General features: G+C 45.5%; 1 protein-coding gene across 3 annotated transcripts in view; it reads left to right on the plus strand.

Moving 5' to 3' along the window:
- Nucleotides 1-16,984, plus strand: part of LOC129388364 (uncharacterized) — a 29,344-nt gene extending 12,360 nt beyond the window's left edge. For all 3 annotated transcript variants that reach the window (XM_055078498.1, XM_055078497.2, XM_055078496.2), the window contains exons 4-7: nt 4,887-4,955; nt 10,581-10,616; nt 13,617-13,682; nt 16,700-16,984. In XM_055078498.1, the coding sequence (XP_054934473.1) occupies nt 4,887-4,955; nt 10,581-10,616; nt 13,617-13,682; nt 16,700-16,804 (276 nt within the window). In that variant the 3' untranslated portion in view covers nt 16,805-16,984. The remainder of the gene's footprint in view (nt 1-4,886; nt 4,956-10,580; nt 10,617-13,616; nt 13,683-16,699) is intronic.
- Nucleotides 16,985-26,584: the final 9,600 nt, after the last annotated feature.

Consider the following 26,584-nt stretch of genomic DNA (forward strand, 5'->3'; position numbering starts at 1 on the left):
CGACAGCTTCTAAGAAGTGTTTACGCAACGTAGCCCTAATATTTGTTGAGTGACAGGTCCTTTAATGCCACAAGGTGACGCACTTTGCAACAATGACAACAAGATGACATTTTAGGTATTCTCCAGACGCTAAAATATAGACATATCATTGCGATCCAGACGGTCTGTCTGCTTCCATGAAGTGTCCAACGAAATTTTGGGTAGCTTTAGTTATCTGGTTAGAAATGGCACATACTTCACGCATGCCATGGTCCGGGAAGGTCCAGGATTATCGTACTTACCTTGTGAACACTGACAGAGATTTACAGAAGGAATAATATGTAGGACTTCAGCAATACTCTCACATAAGTTTTCATTGCATGGAAGACTTGCACACACTTGAATTTTGAAGCACAAAACAGCTTTTCACTATAGCTATAATTATGAAGGTATTGAGTGTCTCCTGTTACCTGCTGAATGGACAAAGTAACTCGAGTGGTCCCAACCATTGTAATAGCGAAGAAACTTTAGCAGTACCGGCAGTAACAATGCATATGTCCCATTTCTTACAGCCCACCGTAGCATCACTGAAATATTCGAAAGGCCACAAAAATGATAACACATGTTAGAGCCTCGTTTAACATGAAACATCATTAACCTAACTAATGAAGCACTGAAGTGGTCAGACGTATGAAAGAACATTTAATAAGTTATTCAAAAAGACGCTTCTATATGACCAAAATGTTCCTGGAATGGGACTGTCTGTCGTGATATATTCGTCACTACACAACTCAGGCAGCTAGCTGGCTTAAAAATTTCTACAGGCTGGTGCACCTGCAGAAAATTCAGATTGTTCCTAATGATGCTTAACCTGAAATTTGGCACCTGTAATTAGAAGGCAGAAAAAAAGATCTCACTCAGTATATGTTACAGCGAAGCTTCATTATAACGAAGCGAGATATAAAGCATTATAGTATATGACAAAGCGAAATTCTCCTTGATGTACGCGTAGCTAACCACGTTTTTAAAATCTTGTTTCAGCGAAGTAAAATTATCCTGCCAACGGATATACCAAATTTCACTGTCTCCGCAACAAGAAATTCCCGACCTTTGCAGGCTCACCTTCCGCAGGGTTGAGGACACATACGGGGCCGATGTTCAAAACATTTAAGTATTTGCGTCTTATGCATCGTCCCCCGAACACTGTTACTCCTCACCACTGCGCGAAGCTGCGCATAAACAGATGTTCATTATTACCATGGCAATTTATCTCACTGCGGTACCACGCATGATCCTGCAGCTAGGCGTGACATCGAAGATTGCGCCAGTGCAGTCTTAGAGGCAAGGCATCCCTGTGTGGGTAACGTGCTGCTCGAACACGACGAACACTGTCCGCGTCAATGCGTGCAACCTGTTCAACAGGTTTGTCTCTTCGCCGGTTTGGCGATGGTATAGACAAGCCAACTGATAGCGGAGACGGAAGAGGATTGCCGTGAAATACAAGGCAGCTGTCGTAAACGCAATCGTATCAGCTGCAAAGAATTCGTGTGTTGAGGACGCCGAAATTTCTTGTGCTATTTCCTGGTCAGCACGGACGTGGCCATGTAGCGGTTCTGCTGGCCGCAAGGCCGTCTTCTTAGTTGCAAGTCCAAACTTGTGCGCGATATTGCGCATATATTTCAGCGAAGGGCAGAAATGTTAAAGTAATTTCGTTGGTCACTTCAACTTTGTTATAAAGAAATTCTATGATGTGTGATAAGAACTCTCACTCATTTGCGTGAAATCCTTGTTTACAAAGAGTAACTGTTTGAAATTTGACCAAGTAATATTGCGTATTCTGACGGAATAATGAATGCAATCGCTACAATTAGGCTTTTTCTGTAATCTGGAAAGCTTGCAACCCAGATCCTGGAGTGAAATTCCAATGTTTTCTTGCCAATAACGAAAGCTTTGTCCAAGATGGCCGATGTCATGGCTAGATGCAGCCACGTCCTCCGTAACTACGCCCCAAGCGACATTTTTCGTTTTCACGTCACACACATGCGGCTTCAAGCACTTTTCGAAATTACATCTTTCGAAATGGTATCAGTAACAGGTTGCGCAGGGTACACCTATACCACGTATACTTATACCAAGTCCGAACTTGAACACTCTGATGCCGACTGCCAAACCATTCACTTGCTGCCGCGAGGATGACGACGCCTTTCTGGGAGCAGTAGACGCAGATGGATTCGTTGAACAGTAACGCGCAGACCTGGAGCTAAAAACCCTCGTCGAGTACTATGAAGACAGCGACCGACGTTGTGTCTAAATGGGTTAGGTGAATGAGGGCTGTCTTAGTTTTCTCTGCAAAATGGTCTGTTCTTAAAAAAGAACTCCTCGCCAGTTAATGCCAACAACCTCCTAGTTCAGCCCTCAGCACTGCGTCCAGAGGTTTTGCACGCCCTACATGACGATCCGACCACTGGGCACCTCGTAGTGTCCCATGCACTTTCGAGGATGTAAGAGAAGTAGTACTTTCCACGCCTAACCACCGACGTTGCCCGCTGCGTGGGGATCAGCCGCGATTACCAGGGACGGAAGACATTACTAACAAGGCCAGTGCGTTTGACGCAGCCAATCACGCCACCTTGCCAACCATTCCAGCAGATCGCAGTGAACTTGTTTGGGCCATTTACAACGTCAACATCCGGGAATCAGCGGGTCATCGTGGCTACCAACCACTTTAGCTGCTACGCAGAAATGAAATCGCTGTTGAAAGGTAGTGTGGCCGAAGTAGCGAGAATATCTTGCTGCGACATGGCGCTCCAGGAGAGCTCATTTTCGACCGAGGAATGGCTGTTAGAGTGGAGCTCGCCCATGCAAATCTGCATCACGGCTGAACAAGGCACAGGAGGCAACTGCCTATCATTAGTAGATGAATACTCTTACGGAGAGGCTGAACGAGCCCCTCGCCGACATTTTGGCAACGCACGCCGACGTCAAACGGTGAAGAAGTTCTCAAAAGAGTATAGGCTTGCGCTGGTTGGCAATACGTAGTTACACTGGAAGCAAAGCGCAAGAAGGACGATCGACAAAGACCAGACCGAACAAGCGCTCTCTGGTCCCGTCTCGTCTTTGTCGATTGTCCTTCCCGCGCTATGCTTCCAGTGTAACTGAATAAGCATAACAGCTCGCACGCCTACGCATCAAAAACTAGCAAAAGACGGGCTGCCATAACTACAATCTTCGACGACGCTATGCGGAGTACTAGCCTGGAAACTGCGTTTGTGTTCGACTCCAAGTCGCCGGAAAGGGACTTGGGGAGAAATCTTTCTGACGCTATTTCCGACTCTACAAGACCATCCAACGTATTGGCGCACTAAACTATGAGGTCGTGCCAGACGTCGTTTCGCAATCACAGCGGTGCCGCTCACGCCCTAAAGTCGTCCACGTCGTGGCTATTAGGCCTTTCTACGCCCACTGAAGAACTTGAATACTTCATTTCTTTGTTGCTTTGTTCTTGTTTTTTGTCTCCTACATGTACCTGTTTTTTACTATACACCATCTTTTTGGCAACAACGGGGCGATGCTTTATAATATGGGTGCATTGATACGTGAACTAGTTACCGTTATCCTGTGAGCGCTTTTCACTGGCTGACAGCTGTCAAACGTTAAACGTTAAACAACATGTACGCGAAGAAGTAGGTCGGTTTGGCTATTTTAATGCTTACGTATTTCATTAAGCTTTTGATTTACATCTATTTGGCCTCTACGTCTAGCTTTGCTTTGCTCTTGCGTTTAGCCTAAGTACGCAAGTTAGGTTGCCCGTATGAGTTATGTTTCCTATGTGACGTCACCGAAACCATTTCTAGTGAGTACCATTCTGCTTTCCCATAGCTGGCACAAATTTTTTCTTTTGTTAACTGGGCATGAGGGACTTAGAGGTTCCGCCTACATATGACGTAATTTCCACTTACAATTTATTGCCACGAAGCGGAGGTCTGTTCCTGAGACAAAGCTAACAGATCTTCTCACAAAATCGCGCATGGTATTGCTCGATATGTATATATGTATTGTATATGTATATGTATTGACTATTGCGCTTGTCCAAATTCATTGCGGATATACCATAATGCTTGTGGGCCACTGCGGTACCAGTGTAACAGGAGCCTTAAATGTATTTTCATATGCGCGGTGCATCTCTGCGGATACATTTCTTATCAAGATTCTTGCCTCAACAATCCTCATGAATCCTTTAGTTCCCGTGATGCTGGCACTAGGCCTTCCACGTGTGTTCCGCAGGTGCTGAAACAGCGCTAGCTCAACCAAGCTCCCCATCAGTTACATTAGAGTATTTACAAGTTTCAACCCTTTGTTACGTACAGATCTTTACCATGCCTTGTCAATGTGTGCGACATTTAGTTTGTACCTCGGAGAATGCATTCTTGACTCGCAAGTTATTTGTTTACGGTAACTCTAAGTACATGGCAACAAAACGCCTACTATTACGACAAAAGCGCGAACTGCGACGATCTGTACTAAAGTGTAGACTTCAGAACTGGCTGCGCTCCCCTGCCTACGTAATATCCTCGTAAAAGGAGCTCTTGAGTATACTGAACACCGCAAACTAGAAACACGCAGGGAAAACCACCACTGAAGACACAACCACAACAAAATCGATTGATGTTAATCTGCCTGGTCACACATGACAAAATTGCTACCCCCTGTGTACTACAATACAATGTGATCAAAGTTCAGTTTTATGGCATCCTCAATTTTATGCAGCAAGTCTTGCCGCTAAAAGCTGCAGTAATAACAATCGATCATGTAATCCTTTTTAACGCTCTACATATTTACCGTTTGTGTAGAATATACAGGCTCCTAAACATTTTCTTGCCAACTATGATTTTGATTTGTTTTCCCAGATTATACCCATTTCATGCGCTGTCTACAACGAATGCAAATGGATATCTCAAGACAAGGACCTTAAACCGGTAACAGATGCTTTTTTTTCTATCACATATTTTTAATGATGCCTATTTAAAAGCTTTTCTATTAAATCATTTGACATTTCGTGTTGCGGGCTTTTAAAACTAGTGTCTAATGTTTGAGAGATTTCAGCAATTAATGTACCTTTCTTTAGTATACCTTCTGTATTCAGCATTTGTGATTTTATATTGAAAAAAAATTTTTCTCATAATTTTCTCGCATGCACAGATGCGGCGAATTAGTCCAAGAAAATGCGTTGTTATTCACAATATCGTAACAAATGCAGTAAAGTGGAAAACTGTACAAGTTGCAATTTATGTTTTGCGCGCTGATACAAGGAATGCCTAAGTAACGCTGATTCATAATAAAATGCATATTTGGCGATTTTTTGGTATTGTGCACGATTTCAAGAAAAAATTGTGCTGTTGTGAGAAGGCGCGCGGGTATTTTCGCTCGCATGTTTCAAGTGAATATGAAAGTTATTGAAAGTGCAAGGCAGGAAATTGCCTTGTGAGAGCAAAAATACACGCCATCTCTAACCTGAAAAGCTGGTTGATCCTTGCCCTTATTTGTCTAGCCATTGTGGCATGTTTGCTTGTAGTTCTTGATACAATCATTCACATTTTTACGTTGAAATTGACTTATTATATTCCGATTCGTTTGCCAGGCTCAACGGTGCCGTTCTCACTTCGGACAGCTTCAGAACTTTCGGCACCAAGCTTCCACGCACACAGTGCTCTTATCATTAGTATAGGTCACGCGTTCGGTGCCTTCCCACAAGCTCTAAAGGTGCCCATCAATAGATGCTTGCACTTCTGTGACGTGGAGACGGAGAGACCATGCATGTCAGGGAGTTTGTCGCCCTGCGAATGGCTTACATCAAAAGTGAACTGCGGTATGTGACGTATCGAATACGCCACTCTGGTCTTCGGTTGAGTTGACGCCAAGAGGAAACGTAACGCTTGGTCGCATGCGAAAAGACAAATTCGACGCAATCTAAGCGGCTCATGAAATACCGAAGCACCATAACACCAGACGGCTTTTTTTTTCTCTCGCGCAACATCATTCTTCAGCTTTTCAGAATGTTGAAAAGTATCGTAGAATCATTTGAGGGGCTTTCCGCTGCTCTGTTTTATCCCGTCGATAAAAGACGGCGTCTGCACTGCTGTCGGTAGCATCTCGGCATAGTTCGAATGGCATCTCGAGGACAGGCAGCATAAACACGGCTTCCGAGGATATACCGTCGATAATGTGGCTCGCCGCTCAACACAAACTGTACCTACATCCGCGTCAGCTGATCCTGTGGAAAGAACCATATGCCCTATAGCTCCCATATCCAATAACCCGATATCGGACATATAAGATCCCGCACAAAAACCCGTTTTTCCCATGAAACCACCATGAGAGCACAAAGATGTAGGCAGCTGTTTCATGACTTACATAACACAAACGCCATAATATTCGTGTCACGACAGATTGTTCATGTTCGTCATAGAGTCCTGTCATACTATGCCAATTTCGATACATAACAAGTTAACTTAACCACCATGAGTGCACCAAGATGTAGGCGGCTGTTGCATGACCTACATGACAAAAATTCCTGTCACGACAAATCGTTCATGTTCGTCATACAGTCTTGTCATATTATGCCAATTATGGCATATGCAAATGCCGTTTGGCGGGACTAGATACAGGAGCTATGGGGAATACGACTTATTTAAGCTGTGCAGTAAGTCATAATGTCTTTGCGACGCACTGAAATGACCAGCGAGCCTAAGGAAAACGCGGATTGAGCGAACGTCTTGAAGGGCTGCCCATGCTGGGCCATCTATTGTACAGGCTCTTCTTTCGTGGTTTTAGTTTTACCACAATAAACTATTCCAAGAAAGGCCACATTCACCTGAAAAACTTCATTCTTGTTGTCAATGATTGCTTTATTTATTTAGGGCCGCTAATACTCCCGAAATCTGTTTTACTATTCTTCTCTTGTCGGCAAAGATGTGATGATGTTGTCAAGGTTGCACTCGCACACACCGAAAGGTGTTTAGAAGGCACTGTATCGCCTGTAGTCTTCTTGTAGTGGCACAAAGAAATATCAATGAAAAAGCTCAATCCAAGAGAAGAAACTAGGTCCTTCACATTCATTGACGATATCACCTATTCAGGGCGTGGCAAAGGGCTACAAATAAGTGAAACCGCTTAACAGACTGCAATCTGTGCGAAAGCGAAGAAGCCATAGTGTTATGCTAATATGTTAATGAGTGATATAAAGGTGCATACTGAAGGCATAATAATACCGGCATTTACCATGCGATGTAGTTGCACTTTTAGGCGTGTTTTTTTTTTCTCGTTAGATATACAGTGTGGCTTTTTACATACGTCTGTGACGTCACGAATCTGAAAAGATGCCTGGAGCATACCTGCTGCCGGTGGTTACTTCTGGACGTATTTATGTTCGAAAACGTTTGCCAGAATCTCATCAGTGCTTCTAACTATAAGATGTGGACCAGTTTGTCCGCATTCTTGAGCGTTAAATTATACGACAATGGCCACTTGGCATCTCTGCGAAACGTTGGTGGACAGTCGCTTCATAAACGTCAAAATAACATCAACAAAATGTCATTACCTTGCATTACAAAGGCGTGTACCTTCAATTGATGCCTGGCATATTAAACTCTTACTTCCGTCCTGTCTCGCAACAGCTTATTTTTACGTGATAGCCTAGAGCACTAAGGTCTCTTCCTCCATATACATCCAGAAGGTCCGGATTCATGAAGCTTACTGATGCACGTTTATCTAGCACTGAGTTCATATTTTGCGTTTAACATTATTTTACCTTCTGAACATTTTAATTTCAAAATGTATATTTTTTCCATTTCATTACAATTGTGAAACTCCATGTTAAAATACTATCTTGATTCGCCGCACACGCCAGTCTTTAGTGACATGGTATTTTGTATTTTGAAGGCATGTTCAATAACCCAGTGGCCAGAGAAATTCCTAAGTTGGCCATGAACAACTCTTTATCGAAGTCAAGAAGGCATATTGCCACGAGTTTTTTTACATGTTAATTTCATCATCATCATCATCATTATATCGGGCCCCATTTTTTAATTCGTTGTGGGTATAAGACGACGTGAACGACGTTGGTTGTTGTGGCCGTATTGAATGAAGGCGCCATTCGCTGCCGGTGGAGTTCTCTCGCCTTTCGTCTAGCCTAGGTGTACCCCGCACCTCCACCAATTTGTCGCGTAAAGAAAGGCGAGATAAGTCCACCGGCAGCGAACGGCGCCATTGCTGAAAACGGCCACCGCAATGAACGTCGTTCACATCGTCCTCTAACCACAACCAGTTCGAAAATGGGCGCCCAATCTGATTATTATTATTATTATTATTATTATTATTATTATTATTATTATTATAAAATGAACATGTAAAACACGCATGTCAATATGAAGCTAAGATATGTTAGTTCAGAAATAGCTGGCCACAAAACGTATTTCAATGCATTCAGCAGAAGCCGCTCCTTCTTCAACGACTTGGAAGGCGAAGATTACATTGGAGCGGGCAGTCTCCGCTACGCTCCGCCTGCTGAACGCCACTCTCGCACGCACTTCAAATTTGATTGTGGCTGTTCACGTAGAAGCCAATATTACGGATCTTGGCCGCCTCCAGCGCTCCAAACATAAAGCCGCCATATTCTATTACTGAACGCGGTTGTAAACAGCGTGCTGGAGTGCGGTCAGCTAGTGAACTCGTCGCGGCAGCCAATGGCGTCCGCAGCGTCTATGCTACGTAGCAAACCGCAGTTATGTGTAGTTGCAGCAGCGTTTGCTTTGTCATGGCTTGTCATCACGCTCGCGCACATATGCTCCAGTATACTCGTGTTAAGTGGTGCGGACCTGCTTTGCCCGGCGCCAGCTTGACGACGGATAGCAGGCACATACATGTTCCTCATTTTGAAGCGCTGTGAACAGCTCAATACTATGTGACACCTTCCGAAGCGTCTAACCAGGAGCGGCCAGGAATGACAGCGCGCTGGCAAGCATACGTTTGGTCAGACCTCAATCGTTGCCTTGTTCCGGGCTAGTTCATTGTTCAAAACTAGTCGAAATTAGTGAGACCCGACGGCTCCCACACCGATAAGCAAGGTGGCCAAAGCATAATTCCTATGTGGGTGACCGCGGCCTAGCGTCGGAAAACTATAATCTTATTCCGGAAGTAGCCAAATATTATGTTACTTTGTAAGCAGAACCTGGCTTGCTTCAGTCACATTGGGAGGAAGCGCCCTTATCCAAACGCCGTTCATGATTGATGCCAGCTGGTGGAAAACGGCAACCGCCTACATGCATCTACTGTGTTAGCAAATAAAGCATCCAAAAAAGAGTGATGAGCAGACTTCTGTTGAAAAACAAAGGCGTTTCAGAAGGAGGTGATATCGCTCTCCGGTTGCGAGCATGGTGCGTCGCTGACGACTGCGAAATTCGGCTGAAATATTTAGAGAAGCTTATGCTATGGGCAGCGTGTCGTTTTTCATCAAGCACTAGGTTTGGTTTAGGGTGGTTGCAGACCCCATTAGGGCAAATAAATAAGTTTTGTGTTGAAGTAGGGCAGCGTACACACGAAGAAATACGCAAGCATTCATTCACGTCATTTATGATCAATGACGTAGGATGGCAGAAACGAGAAGGCAACGCTTCGCAAAGTAGAACAATTGTTTCATCTCCAAAAATAATCTAAAAGCGTTCATTCTGTCTATCTGATCGTTATTCACTCCTCGCGTCTGCAAATTGTATTTCGCGTAAGTGACGATTTTACCTTTGTGTGATTCGACATTGCATCGACTTGTTAATTCGAATAACACCATTTTTTTGTACATTCTGAAATAAAAAAAACAGTTGCGCATGTTCCATACGTTCTCCGCAGAGGCCCACTTGATTTTCAAAGTATGTATTCCTGAAATATTAGTCAGAAATTGGCAGCAGTGGAAGCCGTATTGAAATTATCTGGCTTCATTTATGCCCTGTGTGGCTTCTAGGCTGTTAGGAAGTCGCAAGCTTCTTTCATGAGCCGGTTGCTACAGCTCGTCTGGTATTTCCGCTTCTGACGCCACATTTTCAGCTTGTGCTTATTCTTTAGCTTGAAATATTTCGATTAATGTGCCAGAAACATGCTCCCAGATTCGGAAATAAAAGCACGGAGACACATCCCACTTGTCTCGATGAAGGCCGCTTCGTTCATTTGATTCTTCTGAGTCTTGTTTTAAAGGAGCGCCGACGATCTCGATGAATTCTCAAGCAGCAGTGAGTCCTTGCCGCCAAGCTAGTAGGTTTTATGGTTGCCTGCCCGTGCGCTCACTTACGAAGCTCACTTCAAACCCCATAGTCGGCTGCAATGAATGTAAAATACGGGCTAAAATAGGCCCATTTCATTAAAATCATCCATGTTGACCATCCTCTTCTCTTCTAGTATTACTGGTCCTGCTTGTGTCTTGAGTATTGCTTTCTGTGGCGACAAATGACAGTATATACCTAAATGTATGGTTAAATGATAGTTATTGTTCGCTGACGAGCAATTGTCACTAATGTCAAGTTAAGACACGCACTTACAGCAAGTTTTCTTGTCCACAGATTATAGACTGCTGCATATCAGCATACCAAAACAAGGTAGGTTGGACCAGTTCATTTTTATTATTTTTCTTAAAGTTTTTTTTCCTTTACAACGTAAAGATGCCTAATAAAAATAGGCCTTTGATTATTTCTGAGTTGTAGCTGCTTGTAGGGCTGACGTAGTGGCAACGGACACTCGGGTTTCTAGCACTAATGACTGGGGAAGTGGTCCATCTATTCCTTAAACCCAGTTTGCGGTAAGGAAGATATATTTTCAGGCACCCGCAGCACGCGCCCTTTACCATTTCGTAATGCGTCGTCTAGGCTGTCAAAATATGTACGCAAATACCATATCTGAAATGTTGTGTACACGAACGACGAGGGTTCCGTCCTGCGTGATACGCCAGGCGGCGAAGGGAAAATGGCGGTCTCTGAAAGCTGCCTCTATATAGTTATTGTGATGTGCTGAGAGAAGCGACACATTGCAGCCCAGAGTCTGATGCGGCTGAGTAGACTTCGTTTTAGCTTATGTGTATAGGGTATCTCTTCGATGTAACATGTAGTTCTAGTCTGTTCTTCTCTTTACTGTTCTAGTCTGTTTTGGTTAACCCTGTCAACCAAAAAACTTGTTTTGGAAAATAAAGAAATTGAATTTGAATTTGAATTCGGCTTAACGATTTGTACTTTCTGGTTCTTATTTTAATTCATAAAATCAGAATCGGAAACAGTTTTTATTTCCCTCAAGGAAAAATGGTCCTCAGACAAAGAGGTGCTCATTTAGCAGCTTGACGAGGCCTGGGGCTCTACAGGCAGCGGCAACAACGGCAAAACCGCGGTGTATGTCATACACCCGTACGAAAAAAAAAATGCGGAATTTCACGCCCTAAGCCCCCTGTCTAATGGTGGGGCGCGCCGTTGGGGGAGACATCAGTATATTTTTTCTACCGTTGGGTATTTTAATGTGCACTAAGTATGCAGGAAACGAGCAATTTAGAGTATCACAAACACAGGCACGTAACCGCTGCGACTGGCACTGAATTTCAAGAACTGTGGCTCAGCAGCTAAATGGTTTAGGCACTAAATAACCGCGGCGGGGTTTCACTTTGTCTTCGTTGACGCTTTAGCACTGGGCCAGCACCGTCTTAAAACGCATGTCGTCAAGGGCTACCTCCCTTGGCAATCTGTCCGTCCACTCCAAAGTGTGACACGATGCCCTCTGTTGTTAAACTTGGAGTCCAATTGGGGTTCATAAGAGAACGCCTTATGATTACGCATGACTACTGCCATTTAGGATTATGAATATGCATGAAGAGTGCTGAAGAGGTATTAAGAGTGACTAGGCAAATAAAAGACCAACAAGACTAATGACGATAAAAATAATTCAGGCTAATGAGGGGTAAGAAAGCGTAATAGAGAATAAATAATCGGCCCCATCAACAGTAATTAGGGCTAAACTTTTTAAGCCTACGCAAACCTTCTTAGGGGAATTAATAACATTTAGACGTAATTGCAATGGATTAAAAATGGAATAGTAGACGAATAAGACCAAATTTGGATAAGTATTATGAATTAACACCAATATTAATTAATTAGTAGCACTATAATAATCATTATCATGGTTAATTCGCTTGATAAAAATGCCTTAATCCTAAGTTTGTTTAACTTCGCTCGTACAATTTCACCCATAATAATATTTCCGGCCAATGACGTTCATAGATTAGATAATTGCAAAAGGTATTTGTAATACTTGAACCACATTGCGTCATCCTTGACACAATGAGCTGCGATGTGCACATCTCAGCCACAATCAATCATTCGTTGCATTATTGCAAAATTTGCGAATGGAAATAATGTTTGTGGTTTATCTGACGAGCCACCCTAGGGAGTTTCTGCTGGAATATTTCCTATAGAACTTTATGTAAAAATGTGCAAATGCTTCTCTGGTGTGACGGCAGCACCACCAAGTGTGAAAATTGACACGCCATCCAGGCCGTACGAAAGTGGATGTCCACCGAAGGTGTTTTTTATATATAAAATCTCTTTCTCTGTCTATTTATATACATATAGATACATGTGTGTTCTTTTATATATGAAAGCTGTCACGGCGACGTCGCAAACTGCCGTCGACACGGCGGCTTGCTCAACAGTAATCATTACCGGGAAACGCATCCGGGGAGGGAGCACTGCATCCTTGGCATAGTTAACACGAGCGCCTTAGCGTCAACAATGGTGTTTGGAGGCTTGTTGTCTTTCGAAACGAATGCTGTGCGGCACGCTGCACGCGTGATACCAAAGAATTTATGCCCCTTTCGCTTTATTCGTTGAAATATATTTTGTTCCTGACATTCTAACAACTATTTAGCAAGCAAAACGCTGATCTGGAACAGCGCATTTTTTGTTACAAGAAAATGCTCTATATAGGTCACCTAAAAGAAATAGAAGTGTGAAACATCCAGATCCTTGACTCGGTGTCAAACATGTACCTCGGTTCAGAAAGTTGCACCTATCACTGACCTTGGGCAGATAAAAGTGGTACGTGAATGTACCCCTATGTGAAATCAATGCATGTGTTGATAAAGGTTTTGCAAATGTCGTATTCGCAATATACTCGCGTATTGCAGGGCAGTGTAAAGTATACAATATGCTGCCTACATGAGATGTATTACTACATGTAATTACCATAATTGCAATATCGTTTCTTATTGCCTATTTATATATTTGTATATGTGATACTGAGTCGTTTTTTTCTTTTTAAGCATAAACAGAAAACTATTGTTTGCTGCAGTTTCCAGATATTGATTTATGTTAAATGCAACAAGCGTTATCAAGGTAGTCCGAGTCGTTGTCTACAAAAGGCATCGATTCATTCCCATGTGTCTAGATAGAAGCCTACGTCCGAAAGCTTCCTCATTATGCGCCGCATAAGTTACGAAGAGAGACGCCGACAAAGTCTTGGTGCGCCTAAGAGTTTATTTTGGTTGACTTCTACTTTGGGCCTGCCAAAAAGAAGTGATTCAGAAAATGTAATTGGTGGTGTTCTGTATTTTCTTCCGACAGAGCGCCCCATTTTACACCAGATTGAACTTGTCAGAAGCGTACGCACAAGCTGCAGAAAAATCCTTGGTAAGTGTTGCAAGCGATCTGAAAAAAATGAACAACCAGCAGCTTTTATGTTAACACATGACGGTACTTGACAGCTGTGCCTGACAGATTTTCACGGAAATGCTGCGACTTCCTGTAAGCGAAATCGCTGGTAATTTTGTAGCGTCGCTCTACTCAGGCGCCGGCTGCGTATGGCGCAGCTGAGCGCGGTACCCTATGTTGAAAGCGGTCTGCGTTAGGTGCAGAGTCTAGCTGTGCCGAGCGCCGAAAGGGTTCGTGTGCGCTTTGCTTTTGCCGCATAGTTGGCGTTGAAGCGAGCGGCAGCCCGAAAGTGAGTTCACTCGCTGCTGCTGCCGTTCTTCCTTAGGTGTGTGTTTTGAAAGCGAGTGGCCGCGGTAGTAAAGTGAGATGTCTTTGTGCTTGCCCTTGCGTGCATGACATCATGCTTGTTCATTTATTTATCAAGGGATTCTTTACAAGTGTCCACAGACGATAAAACTACGTCCTCACTTTGTGTAACGGTCCAATTTTATGCTATAGCAATCGATGCTTCGCCTATTGCGGCACAATGAGTGATTCGGGCGTATTAATTAAATTGAGGGGTTCTACCTACCAAAACCACTTTCTGATTACGAGGCACGCCGTAGTAGGGAACTCGGAAAATTTCGAACACCAGGGGTTCCTTAACGTGCGAATAAATCTAAGTACACGGGTGTTAGCAGACCAACACCATGGCTACTAAGCTAGTACAGCGGGTTGATTCGGGCATATTTTAAAAGGGGAACAGGATGAACTTTACGAGCGCGCCTTTCTGTGCACTTGAAAACCGACATCGCCATACAAGTGCTAGGAGCGTAAACGCTCTTTAATTGTGAGTGCATAAAAAGAGTGTACTTATTGGTAACGATAAAGTAGCAAACAGTTCTATTATTTGCTCGCCACCTATATATAAATTTGATTAACAAGTTTAATTTCTTTGAATAAATCAAAGTCTATCTCGTTTTATATGTCAAAAATGAGCTATTGCCTTTCTCAATGTTTGTTCCCTGCTCAAATACTCGCGTTTCAATCGCAGCTCCCATTACCACCCTTGCTGATGTCGGTGACACTTGGTTCTGAACCGATTCGCGACCTATTTCGATAGATCTTGGAAGGGAGGCTAAAGTGTGCATCTTTTGTTTATTTTCCAGCGCGTAATGCGCGAATTTGTAAATCGTATAGCAAAAGCATTAACCAAAGTTTCATCAGGCCGCGTACCAAACTCTTGCATTATTAGATATTAGTTCCTTACAGTCACAGAAATAAAAGTAGTAATGCAACGTGGGCTTAGCTGAACTACCTAAAACAGTCACATGCCTGACATGAAGTATGTTTATTCGTCTAAGAAAGATAGAAAACTCACATGCGTCAGCAAACGACTCATAGCATTGCTGAAGCAATACAACATGTTACGAAGACTGTTTGGCTTGATAGCCGTTTAGATGGAGATGGTTTAAAAAAAGAGCAATCGATTTCGTGTAAGAACGCATCAAACGAACGACAAATCCACATGGTGTCTTTTTTCAATTATACACGCAGCTAAATGTGAACTAGTCCAGATTGGAGTGCGCAGTGAAATGTCAATTCGGCCACATACCCTGTGGTCATTGTGTGCTCAGCAAGACAGCTGTCAGCACGTAGCTAATGGCTCACCCCACCAGACAGCACGAGTTACCGTGCCAGCCTTTGCGGTGTGAGTCCGATTGGCCATCCATGCCTGCCGGTGTAGCGATTGATATATTTCGTTTGCGACTTTGGTGCATTGACAAAATTTTTACAAGGTGGAGGGTTCCAAACAGACCAGTTTCAGGACTTTCACTCATAGTTTTGTTGTCTAAAGTGTAGTGGTCTACAGCGCACATTTATACAATCAGCACGTTCTAGATACCGACACGTGTACTTGTTCATCTTTCTCCCGTAAACCCTTTTTACAGGCCAACGAATGTTGAACATTACCGCTTGGCGCAGGCGCGTTCATGTATCGCAAGTTTCCCGAACACTTTTGAGGGTTCTATCCATTGCATGTTGCCACTGGACTTCTTTTAATTTGATTTGATGCGCAACGTGAATTACTCAGTATTTTCGGGAAAGCACCCGGGAACCCGCGCCCATTGTGCTTGACCTGCAGATCAGACTTAGACGATCATCAACTGCGCTCGCCGCTATTGTAGTGCATCGATTGTGTCGTTGTTTTGTGAATACAACTTCACCCGATAAAAAGTTAGTTTGGTTATAAAGTTTTGTTCACGTGTTCCTAAACGTCACTACAACGTGACAATACTAAAGCGCAAAAAAGCTCATAAAACACAGATGAAGTGTTTTTCCTGAGCTCAGATAGAGTAAGATAATAGGTGAATTAAGTGTTGCCGATTTGAGAGATGCCGGTTACGTTAAGGTATTTTACAGTGATGCCGTTTACCTCTCGTCCTCGTATGCATGCCCCGCATGCGTTACCAGCGGTGGTGGCCTTGCGGCTTGCGTCCGTATCGTGATCAGGAATGCGCGTGCAGCCTACCATTTGGGGGATAGGGGGGTGTGACACGTACACTTGCGCCACATGCGCCTGTGCACGTGGCGCACACTTCTGTGCTTATACAGTCACGCGCGTCGGAGGTACCGGCGCTGCTGGAATGGAAGCGCATAGGGGGAAAGGGGGAAAGTGAGTGGTGGCAGCCGCGGCAGCACAGCGCCAGTGGACACGGGAAGGGGCGAGGGGAAAGAGTATGGCCACGTCGCTTGTGCACGTGGCCTGCGCTTCTGCAGTTGTAACGTCAGGCTCGTCGGAGGTGCTGGCGCGACTGCAGAAGGGATTGCGGCAGATGCACGTGGCGGCGCTTGTGTTGGTATAGTATGGTGCCGTGTGAAAAAGTAGGATTTCATAGTGTATGCAGCCACGGTACGCTACCAAAACAGCTTCGCTGGTAATCCGTTCCCGCACGACTGTCGTGGCCCCACGAACTTTTGTGAGTTGCTGACTTCTGTACATATTAACGTTCCAGGTGTGCATACTCAAAGCTACCCAAGATCGCCGTGTTGGTTTACAGACCCTTGACGACGGCATCGCATTTGCACGAATAACAGCCCTAGCGTATGGATGGACCTGAGTTAAGAATATTCGCAGAGAAGATTCGGCATCAACATAGCCAATTTGCTAGATTGCTGTTATACACCAATCTACTCCGCAAGCTTTATTATTGTGAAGTGCCCGTGGGAGTAGTCATCTCTGGTACTTAATTCTTTTTCAATAAAATATACTGTTCAGTGCTTCTAAAGCCTGCCACTGAGATTTGTTGCATGTCTCTCAGTATGCAATGAGTGGAACTTATCAAATGCACGCCACACGAATCTTACGATGAAGGAAGAAAAGGTTCACTTTCACGAATCGTTTGTATTCAGGCCGCCAGTAGAGGTTGATTTAGTCATTCGGCACATAAAATTATCAATACAAATTGGCTGAATTAAAAAAAAATTATATAAATTTGATCACACTCTTGCATGAATCAGACGTATCACCAAGTACGTAAATACGTATACAGGTCTTCTAAACAAGGACTTTCGCCTCGTTTGCTGCGGTACGGATATACTTTTCAGCGCGGGTTCAAGTTACCACGATAAACCGATGTGTAGCAGTGAGTGGTAAACTACCGCACAAGCCCTCAATACTACAGACAGAAATAGCACATATACTATTATTCAGAACGCAGGTAGGTAGTCAGAATCAGAGCACCGCAGGGACGTCTGCGTCAGGAGTTTTTAGTTTTTTGCGACACCATTGACCCGAGCACATGGGGTCTGACCCTCCGGTGCATAGCCATGCGTGGGATCCTGCCTGTTGAGCTGAGGCAGCACATAACTTTGGCACTTGCTTTGTGTAGATGGCATTGGCCCCTCCCCCCCCCCCCCCCACACACACACATGAGAATGAGAAGCTCGCCCATTTTTACACGACTTTGGAGGCCCGACCACACAGCTTTTTTTTTTCTCTTATTATAAGTTGATATTTCTGTATCCCTTGGAAGCGCATCTTTGCTGCCTCCATGGGTGTTAAGAGCTGCTACACAAATCTTCGCTTAGTGCCGTCAATGACTTACTCTTATATAGACAAAAGTCATTGGGCAGTAAACGCATATGTTGATATCTTTTTCACAATTATCCAGTATTTCATTCCAACATGAAAATAGTAAAAATCACGATTGACGCATAGAACAAATCTGCTTATTACTTTGCATCACTTGAAGAAGAGGAATTTTCTTACACTAAAGGCCAATATGTATAATTGAGTAATTACGAAAATGTCATTGATCAACTTTTTACCTACAATTTTCGAACACAACACATAATGCAATACGCGAATGAAGCCATGATTTTTCAAGGCACATAAACTTGGAATGAATTTTGTAACCAACACTAGCTTTCCGATCATCATTATCATCGTCCTACTTTATATCCACTGCCCAGGACGAAGGCCTCTTCCTGCCATCTCCAATAACCCCTGTCCTGTGTAATCTATGAAACTCATATAGAGAGGCTGATTGTACTCTGAGGATTTCTCGATAACCTGAATAATGACAAAGACGTGATTCATTGTAGAGTATCCCTTGCTGAATCCAGCCTGCTCCCTTGGTCTACTAAAATCCAGCGTTGCCCTTATGCTATTGGAAATTATCTTGGTGAATATGTTACATGGTACGGGGTTTTCAATTCCAAAGCGTCTGTCTTTTTGTTGGTTAGTATAATATTTGCACTTGACATTTGCATCTTGACATAGTGACCAGGTGAAGCGTATTCTGGTTGTGGGTGAACATAAGTAAGATATACTAATTTTCGTACATTAGTAGGCGCGTTGCGCAAGTTTCTACGCAGGTAGCCCAGAGAGTGAGAAGCTTTGGATGAGACAGCTGCTACATGCGTTGTCCAGGATAAGTCCAATGAAAGATAAACTCCGAGATATTTGTACGATGGGGCAGCCGAAAGTACGGTATTGTTAACCGAATAGTGAAACACTGAGGTAGTGCGCTTTCGACTAAACGAGGTTACCTTCCGTTTAGAGGCGTTAGGGGACGTCTGCCACGTAACATACATACCTGCCACGTACATACTTGTCGTACCCTCTATACGTTAGTTTAAGATCATTTTGGAAAGTAGAATGAACATCGAAACATTTAATATTGCTGTAGATGACGAAGTCGTCAGCGAACAACCTGAGGATTAAAAGTTAGTGGGCAGGTCATTGATGTAAATTAAATAGAGTAATGGACCTCGCACACTGCCTTGGGGGACACCGGACATGACGGTTCAAATGTTAGATCACTCGTTGCTGACCACTGTGAATTGCTGACGCGAAGACGAGAATTAACGTAGCCAATATAGTGTTAATGAAATATTACGAAGGGCCGACAATTTGGAAATCAAACGGCAATGAGGTACAGTACCGAATGCCTTAGAGAAATCAAGAAAGAAGCAATCGGTTTGAACGTTAGTGCTCAGCTGAAAGGTAAGTTCAGTCGTGAATTCAATTAACTGAGTGTCACATAAGTAGCCTTTTCTGAAGACATGCTGAATAGAGAAAAATAAATCGTAGTTCCACCGGGAAGGCGAAGCACCGATTGCGATTTGTAAATAAGTCGATAGCTGTGCGAAGTAACGATAGTAGTTTATCAGCTGTATACACTTGTAAACATTCGCTTACTAACTAAATTAACAATGACAGAATATGTAAGCGTGACTCGTCGACGACGTAGACGGAAACAGACACACGAAGACAGCGCAGTCTTTGTGTGTCTGCTTCTCTCTACGTCTTTGTTCAGTCGCGCTTACACATTCTATCATGGATTCAAAGCAACTAGCACGTCAACGTGTTTTAACTAAATTAATCAGCACGGTGCCACGGGCGCACAGGTAAACACGAATACACATCGCTCGATGACAGCGGAAACTGTCTGTGAATACGCTCGGGTAAGGAATCACGGCAGCTGCCGCGAGGGAATTGACATCCGTGCATCTGTCGCTTCAAGGCGTACGAAACGTCGAAAGCACAACGCTAGCGGCACTACGTGCACTATGCAAACATCGCAGATCGCTTTGAAGATGAAGCTCGCGCGGGTCCGGAATTTAGCCCCGTCGAAGACCGCTTTCAAGACACGAGCGCCGGCAACGAGTCCTTATGGCGTCCGCCAAAGGCTTATACTACAGCGTCCGCGATTCGCGTGGCCAACGACGTAGTGGACGCCGCGGTTCTCTCCCCTCTGTGCGCAGTGACGGGCGAAGAGGACGTAGAGGCACCATAGCAGCCGCTGGAGAAGAACGCCCCTCCTTCCTCGCCTTGCCCCCTTGCCTCGCGTGCCACAGGAGAGGGCCTGCATCGCGCCGCGTTCCTCGCTCGCGAGGTTGAACCGCGTTTGCCGGCTCACCCTCACAAGCTTTCGCTCATGCGGAACCTCACGGTGAGGGCAACGGCAGAAATACGCCTGGAGCGTTCATTTAATTCCTATCACAATAAAAGTTATTTGATTCAAGGTTACCGTAGATATAGGAAGCTATAATATGTTCAACTAATTTGCAGCATATGCATGTTAGTGAAATGGGTTGATAATTACAGGGCGAGTGCTTGACGCCAGATTTATATAGTGGAACTACCTTAACAATCTTCCAGTCCGTGGGCAGCTCACCTGTTGATAAAGACTGGTTAAAGAGGAGACACAGAAAGTGACTGGAAATATCAGTAGTATCATTCAGTATTTTAGACTTGATGTGATCAACGCCAGATGAAGTAGAAAACTAAACATTCGTGATGAGGATCGTGATACCTTCGGCAGTTATGGTGGTTACAGCCATGAAAGGGAAGGGTTGTTCAGGGACAAACGGCACATTAGAACAACCTGCTTGTATAAAAATAGACCTGAAATATGCAATAAAACAACCGCAGAAACTTCATCAGAAAGCGGAGTTTGTTTTGGATCGCGTATTGTAATGCGATTAGTACACTTGATGAAGAGAAAAATTATTTGCTCTTTTTTAATATAATAGTAATATTTCTTCTTGGCTGCGCCTAATGCTTTACAGTCAGCTTGTAAGCAATCCTTTTATTTATCCCAGTAGGACGCAAAGTTAACACATTTCGCAGTATTGTAGTAACATTTCTCTTTATTTCGTTAAGGTCGTAGTTCTTTGGTAAACTAAGGGTTAGTTTTTATGTTGGATATAGAGATTAGCGTACATACTTGTCGACAAATTCTAATATTTTTGCTCAAAAAGAAAACAATTCTCATTCACGGTCCGTGAGGCAAACGACGGCAGAAAAGGTTCGTTATAAAGAAATGGTAGTAGAGCATCAGGAAATGGCTTTGAGTGACTATGGATTAATTTATAGCGGTAAGTTGATGTATCATGGCTGTATAGGGGCCTAACATTGATCACTCTTTGGATCCACGTAACATATACTTGTTATAGATATATTATGGCAATGACTAACGTCAGGTGTGCGTTGTGTATAATGACGTATAACCTAAAGCAATCCATTATTAATTATTTCCAAGCAGCACTACTACGTCCCCAGGGCTCTTGTGCACAATACCACTGTCGGAACATAGGCGTCTTTACAAAAGGTCTTGCTACGGAAAGCTCGGGTGTTTAACATCAGTACACGAACATCATTTTTAATAAAATTGTAAAATGACCAGTCGTTAAAGATCCGGGATTTGCGGAGAAACAGTGCAGGGTGGCGACTTTACAATTAGTAGGCAGAACAGCGAGGCGTGACATATCTTACACGCGCAGGCGCGAGTAAGAGCGAGTAATCTGGAGGCTCTTGTTCCTTGGATATCTCACTTTTGCAAGCAGCTACGCAGGAGTTTCTTTGTTCTTTTTCTATGCGCAAGTCCCTAGGCGTGGGTGCGTTGAGCTGTCAGGTCGAGTTTGCTTACGCTTCTACGCTGGCTGCCGGCACCGTTAACCAGGTGAAGCACTGGGCCCTGAAGCCCCATTTAGAGATTGCTGTTAGTAAAGTTACGCCGGACATACGCGAATCTAAGCTTGGTGTTACCAGCGCAAAACGATATTCCAAAGAATTCAAGGGTACGTCGAACAGACTCCCGCGCCTGCGGAGCTTCTACTGTATCAGTGAGGCGCGAGGTGGGTCATGCTTCTAGTACACTTTTCTCCGTGACATTAAAAAAAGCGCAGTTCAATGAATGTGCGTCTGCAGGAATGTGCACAAAAAATGGAGCGTGGGAGCCGGGAGCGAGTGATCCGAAGGAAATCAGGTACGTCCGACGTATATTTCCCTTCGCACGAGCGAAGATACTGCTCCAGGAGAGCAGGTCCAGTCTCAAACTCGGCCCCTGCTGGTCCCCAGGAAAAATCAGTGATGTCATTCACTAGGAAGTGCGCTGTAAGGGGCGAGATAGATATATTTCGCCATAAATTAATCAGTATTAGCGCCGCAGGCGCAAGAGTCTGTTTTGCATGCCATTAGATTCGCGTACGTACAGCGTTCCTTTACACACAGATATCACCAAACATAGCGCCAATGCCCACTGCCCCTGGTTCAGCGCGCCAGCATCCAGTGTCGGAGCAAAAACAGACTCGTGCATGAGCACCACCAGAGCGCGACCTCACTCCGCAATGCAGGCACGCCTAGAGGCAAACGCACACAAAATGGCCAAAGAAACTTCTAGTCCGTAGTACCTAGGCAAAGTTAGATATTGAAGGCGCAAAACTCCTCAGATTTTCTTTCCCGCAACGGCTCTTACTCGCGCCTGCGGACCAGCGTCGGGCGACTCTTGAAGTGCCATGCCCCACTGTGCTGCCTATTAATTGTAAAGGCGCCGCAGCGTGTGATGGAGTGCGCCCCCATTATTCCAGAGGAAAGCGCTTTATTTTTCGGTCTTCTACTTCGTCAGATTCAAACAAGACGTGGAGAACTAGGAGCACCGATGGGTGCTGAAGGTGGGCGCCACGAATAAGCCGAATCAGGCGACTGTTTTCTGGCACAGCTTTAAGTGCCGGTGTATCGGGAGGACAATATCGTGAGCTGGAGGAAGCGTAGTACCAGATGACGGAGCGCTATCTGTACTTTGGATGTTATACCCAGGAGGTAGTTGTCGCAGTTGCACGATCAGGCCCTCTGAAAGCTACCGCTGTGTGCGGTGGTAGCGTAGTAATGAACCACTCTCGTTTATTGAGTGGCTGTCCAACTGAAAAATAGATTGCTTTATTCAGCACATAAATCTCCTGGAGGCCACAGAGGAGTGAGCCGTCTGCCTGCACATGAATGCTGCCGTCACGCTTGCTGTGACTGCGTCTCTGTGTTGACGCTCGCGTGGCGGGCTCAGATGTCCACAGTGTTGGAATCCCACCGCTGGCACCTGTTGTTGCATCTGGGTCGCAAGCCCCAAGGGTAGCGTTAACCTGGCGGCCTGGGGCACAACTGGAAGCAATTGAAGGTCCTGGCAAAGCATGAGTCGACTGCTAACAGAACAACTTGTTTATTCCAGCATCGCAAAAGACCGGCCGTTCAGGTCGACCGAAGTGGAGAGACGGGAGAGCACGTTATTCGACGTAAGAAATCGGAGCCTCTCGGCGTCCGGGGGCAGCTGCTTTTATACTCTCGGAGTCGAGGGCAAGGAGGAACGGCTTGGGATGAGGCCACGTGACGGCGGTGCTCGGGCACGTTGAGACTAGAAGGTGACGCATCCGCCGGGCCGGCGCCGGTCAGACCTCCTCGCTTCACAGTTGGGGGAGCTCCTCTCCCCGGCTGCCGCGCTTTGACAAGCGTGGGCACCAACATGCACACACACACACACACGCACACGAAGACACGTGGCATTGAAACATGCCTGGACGTGGTTGGCGGGGAGGCGTTGCGGCAGCGCTGAACGGGCCAAAATGTCCGCCGCTTTGAACGAAGCCCCGGCGTCCGTTGCATCCGCGCCGGCTATACCGCGCGTCGTAGGCGAAACGTAACAGGCCGCCCAGCCGGGAGAAGGAGGTCCCAATGGACAGGGGACTGCATCCGCTGTCCGGAGTCGGTCGTCCCTCGGCGTTTCTTGAGCGCAGCGCACAGAGAAGGCCTCGTTCTGACGTTCAGGTTCACACAGGACACTGCAAACTGACTTCGGGAGAGTTGCTATTTTTGTTTCTCGTTCCCAGCAAGCGTTAGAACTACGCCGAAACTTAACCGCTCAGTCAGCAAGCACGACACAACCCTCACTAAGCCCTGCCAGGCTCTTTCCCCTTTTATACTACTGCCTAATTCCTTACAGTAGCCTAGCAGCACTCCGAACTCGTCCACAAATTGGAAAATTGCACTAGAAAGCACGTCATCACTTTGAAACACTAAACAAAAGCAATATGTTAAAGATACTGCCTCAGGAAGAAAAACACCAGTAACAAACAACTCTGAGGCTGATTCCTACGTTAGGGGCTTCGACTTAAGCCATCGGCGTTACCGTTGAGACTCCCCTTTTTGTAACGCACCTCAAATGAATATTGTTGCAAAGCGAGGCTCCAGCAGGAGGCGGCCATTTTTGGGAGAGATGGTCTGCAGCCATTGGAGAGGGCAGTGATCCGTCTCAATGATAAACCTCGAGCCGGCTAGGTAGCATGACAATTTCTGAACGGCCCACACGAGACACGCACACTCTTTCTCGGTGGCGCTGTACGCCTGCTCACGACTGGTCAGCTTACGACTAGCATACAGGACGGGGTGTTCCACTTCTCCATTTTCCCGTTGGCACAGTACAACGCCCATGCCTCGCTCACTATGTCATCGGACTGAACAACGAACCCTTTTGTGTAGTCTGGCGATCGTAGCACAGGCTGGCTTGTTAGGGCGCTCATTAGGGCGCTAAAAGATCTTTCCTTTGTCTCGTCCCAGACGACTGTTTGGGGCTCTGTTTTTCTTAGAGCATCCGTCAGGGGAGCCACGATGTCAGAGTACCTGGGGATGTACCACTGATAGTAGCCGGCGACACCTAAGAACGACCGAATATCGGTCTTCGTGCGCGGTTGCGGGAAGTCTCGCACAGCGACCACCTTTATTTCAGAGGGGCGGCGACGACCCCGACCAATCACGTGACCGAGGTAGACAACCTCGGCCTGTGCTAAATGGCACTTGGGAGCCTTGACTGTCAAGCCCGCTTCGCACAGGCGGGTTAGCACTGCCCGCAAGTGTGCCATGTGCTCAGACCAGTATGCGGAGAATATCGCTACGTCGTCTAAATACGGTAAAGCGAATTCTTGCTGTCCTCGCAAGACTTTATCCATGAGGCTTGAAAAACAGTATGGCGCGTTCTTCAAACCAAAACTCAACACTTTAAGACGGAATGTTCGCAATGGTGAAATGAACGCTGCATACCTACTAGCCTCTTCTGTAAGTGGAACCTGCCAGTAACCCCTGACAAGATCTAGGGTGGAAATAAACTGAGCGCTACTAACTTTCTCAAGGCGCTCCTCGATGTTAGGGATCGGATAAATTTGATCCTTAGTGATGGAATTAAGCCTGCGGTAGTCGACGCAAGGACGAGGTTCCTTGACCTGTACCTCAACTAAAATCAAAGGGGAGGTATAATCACTATCACCCGCCTCAATAACACCGAGCTGTAGCATTTTCTTTACCTCCGCCTCCATAATATCGTGCTGGCGGGGTGACACGCGGTACGCCTTGGATCGTACTGGCTCTGGGGAGGTAAGTTCTATATCATGAGTAAGGACAGAAGTCCTACCAGGCCTCTCAGAGAACTGACCTTGAAACTCTTGTAAGAGCTGGTGTAGTTCGGTTTTCTGCTCAGGCGACAGCGGTGCATTACTGATTAAGTCACTAATGACTTGATCGGTGTCTTCCCTGTTCGTCACTGAGCCTAGTCCCGGAAGCTCGACCGGAAGCTCTTCGGGAGCGTTTACCATCATACACACCACTGCTTCCCGTTGCTTATAGGGTTTGAGCAGATTACAGTGGTAAACTTGCTGTGCTTTCCGTTTTCCTGGCAGACTCACCACGTAGTTGACGTCCGACAGTTTTTGAACAATTCGTGCTGGGCCCTCCCACTGCACGTTGAGTTTGTTTTTTAGCGATGTGCGCAATATCATTACCTCATCGCCCACCTCAAAACGACGGGCCCTGGCTGTCCGATCATAATAAACCTTGGCCCTCTGCTGGGCCTTTGCCATTGCTTCACCTGACAACTCCTGTGCCCTTCTTAAGCGTTCCAGGAGGCTAAGCACGCACTCCACCACGACTGGGTCGTCGCCCCTGCCTTCCCACGATTCTCGAAGCATGCGAAGCGGAGACCGCAGCGAGTGACCGTACACCAGCTCAGCTGGCGAAAACCCCGCAGCCGCATGTGGCGCGGTCCTTAATGCAAACATCACCCCAGGCAGACACAGCTCCCAGTCAGTTTGTTGTTCAAAACACAATGCTCTCAACACGCGCTTCATGACGGAGTGGAGCTTCTCAACGGAATTCGACTGTGGGTGGTAGACTAAGCTGTGTAACAGCTTTACCCCGCACCTTTCGAGAAAGGCTGTCGTCAAAGCGCTAGTAAATACTGTGCCCTGATCTGACTGGATTTCCACAGGAAAACCAACTCGCGCAAATATGGACAGTAGTGCATTGAATATCTCAACTGAGCTGAGTTCTTTAAGCGGCACTGCTTCAGGGAACTTTGTCGCTGGGCAGATCACAGTCAAAATGTGTCTGTACCCCGTGGTTGTTACCTGGCAGAGGTCCCACTTTATCAATAACGAGCCGTCTAAAAGGCTCCGTAATGATAGGTAGCAACTTCAACGGCGCCCTCGATTTTTCCCCTGGTTTGCCCACCCGCTGACAGGTGTCACATGTCCTCACAAAGTGGTCTGCGTCCCGAAAACACCCTGGCCAATAGTAC

Source organism: Dermacentor andersoni, chromosome 10 (assembly GCF_023375885.2).
Source record: "Dermacentor andersoni chromosome 10, qqDerAnde1_hic_scaffold, whole genome shotgun sequence".
Classification (NCBI taxonomy): Eukaryota; Metazoa; Arthropoda; class Arachnida; order Ixodida; family Ixodidae; genus Dermacentor; species Dermacentor andersoni.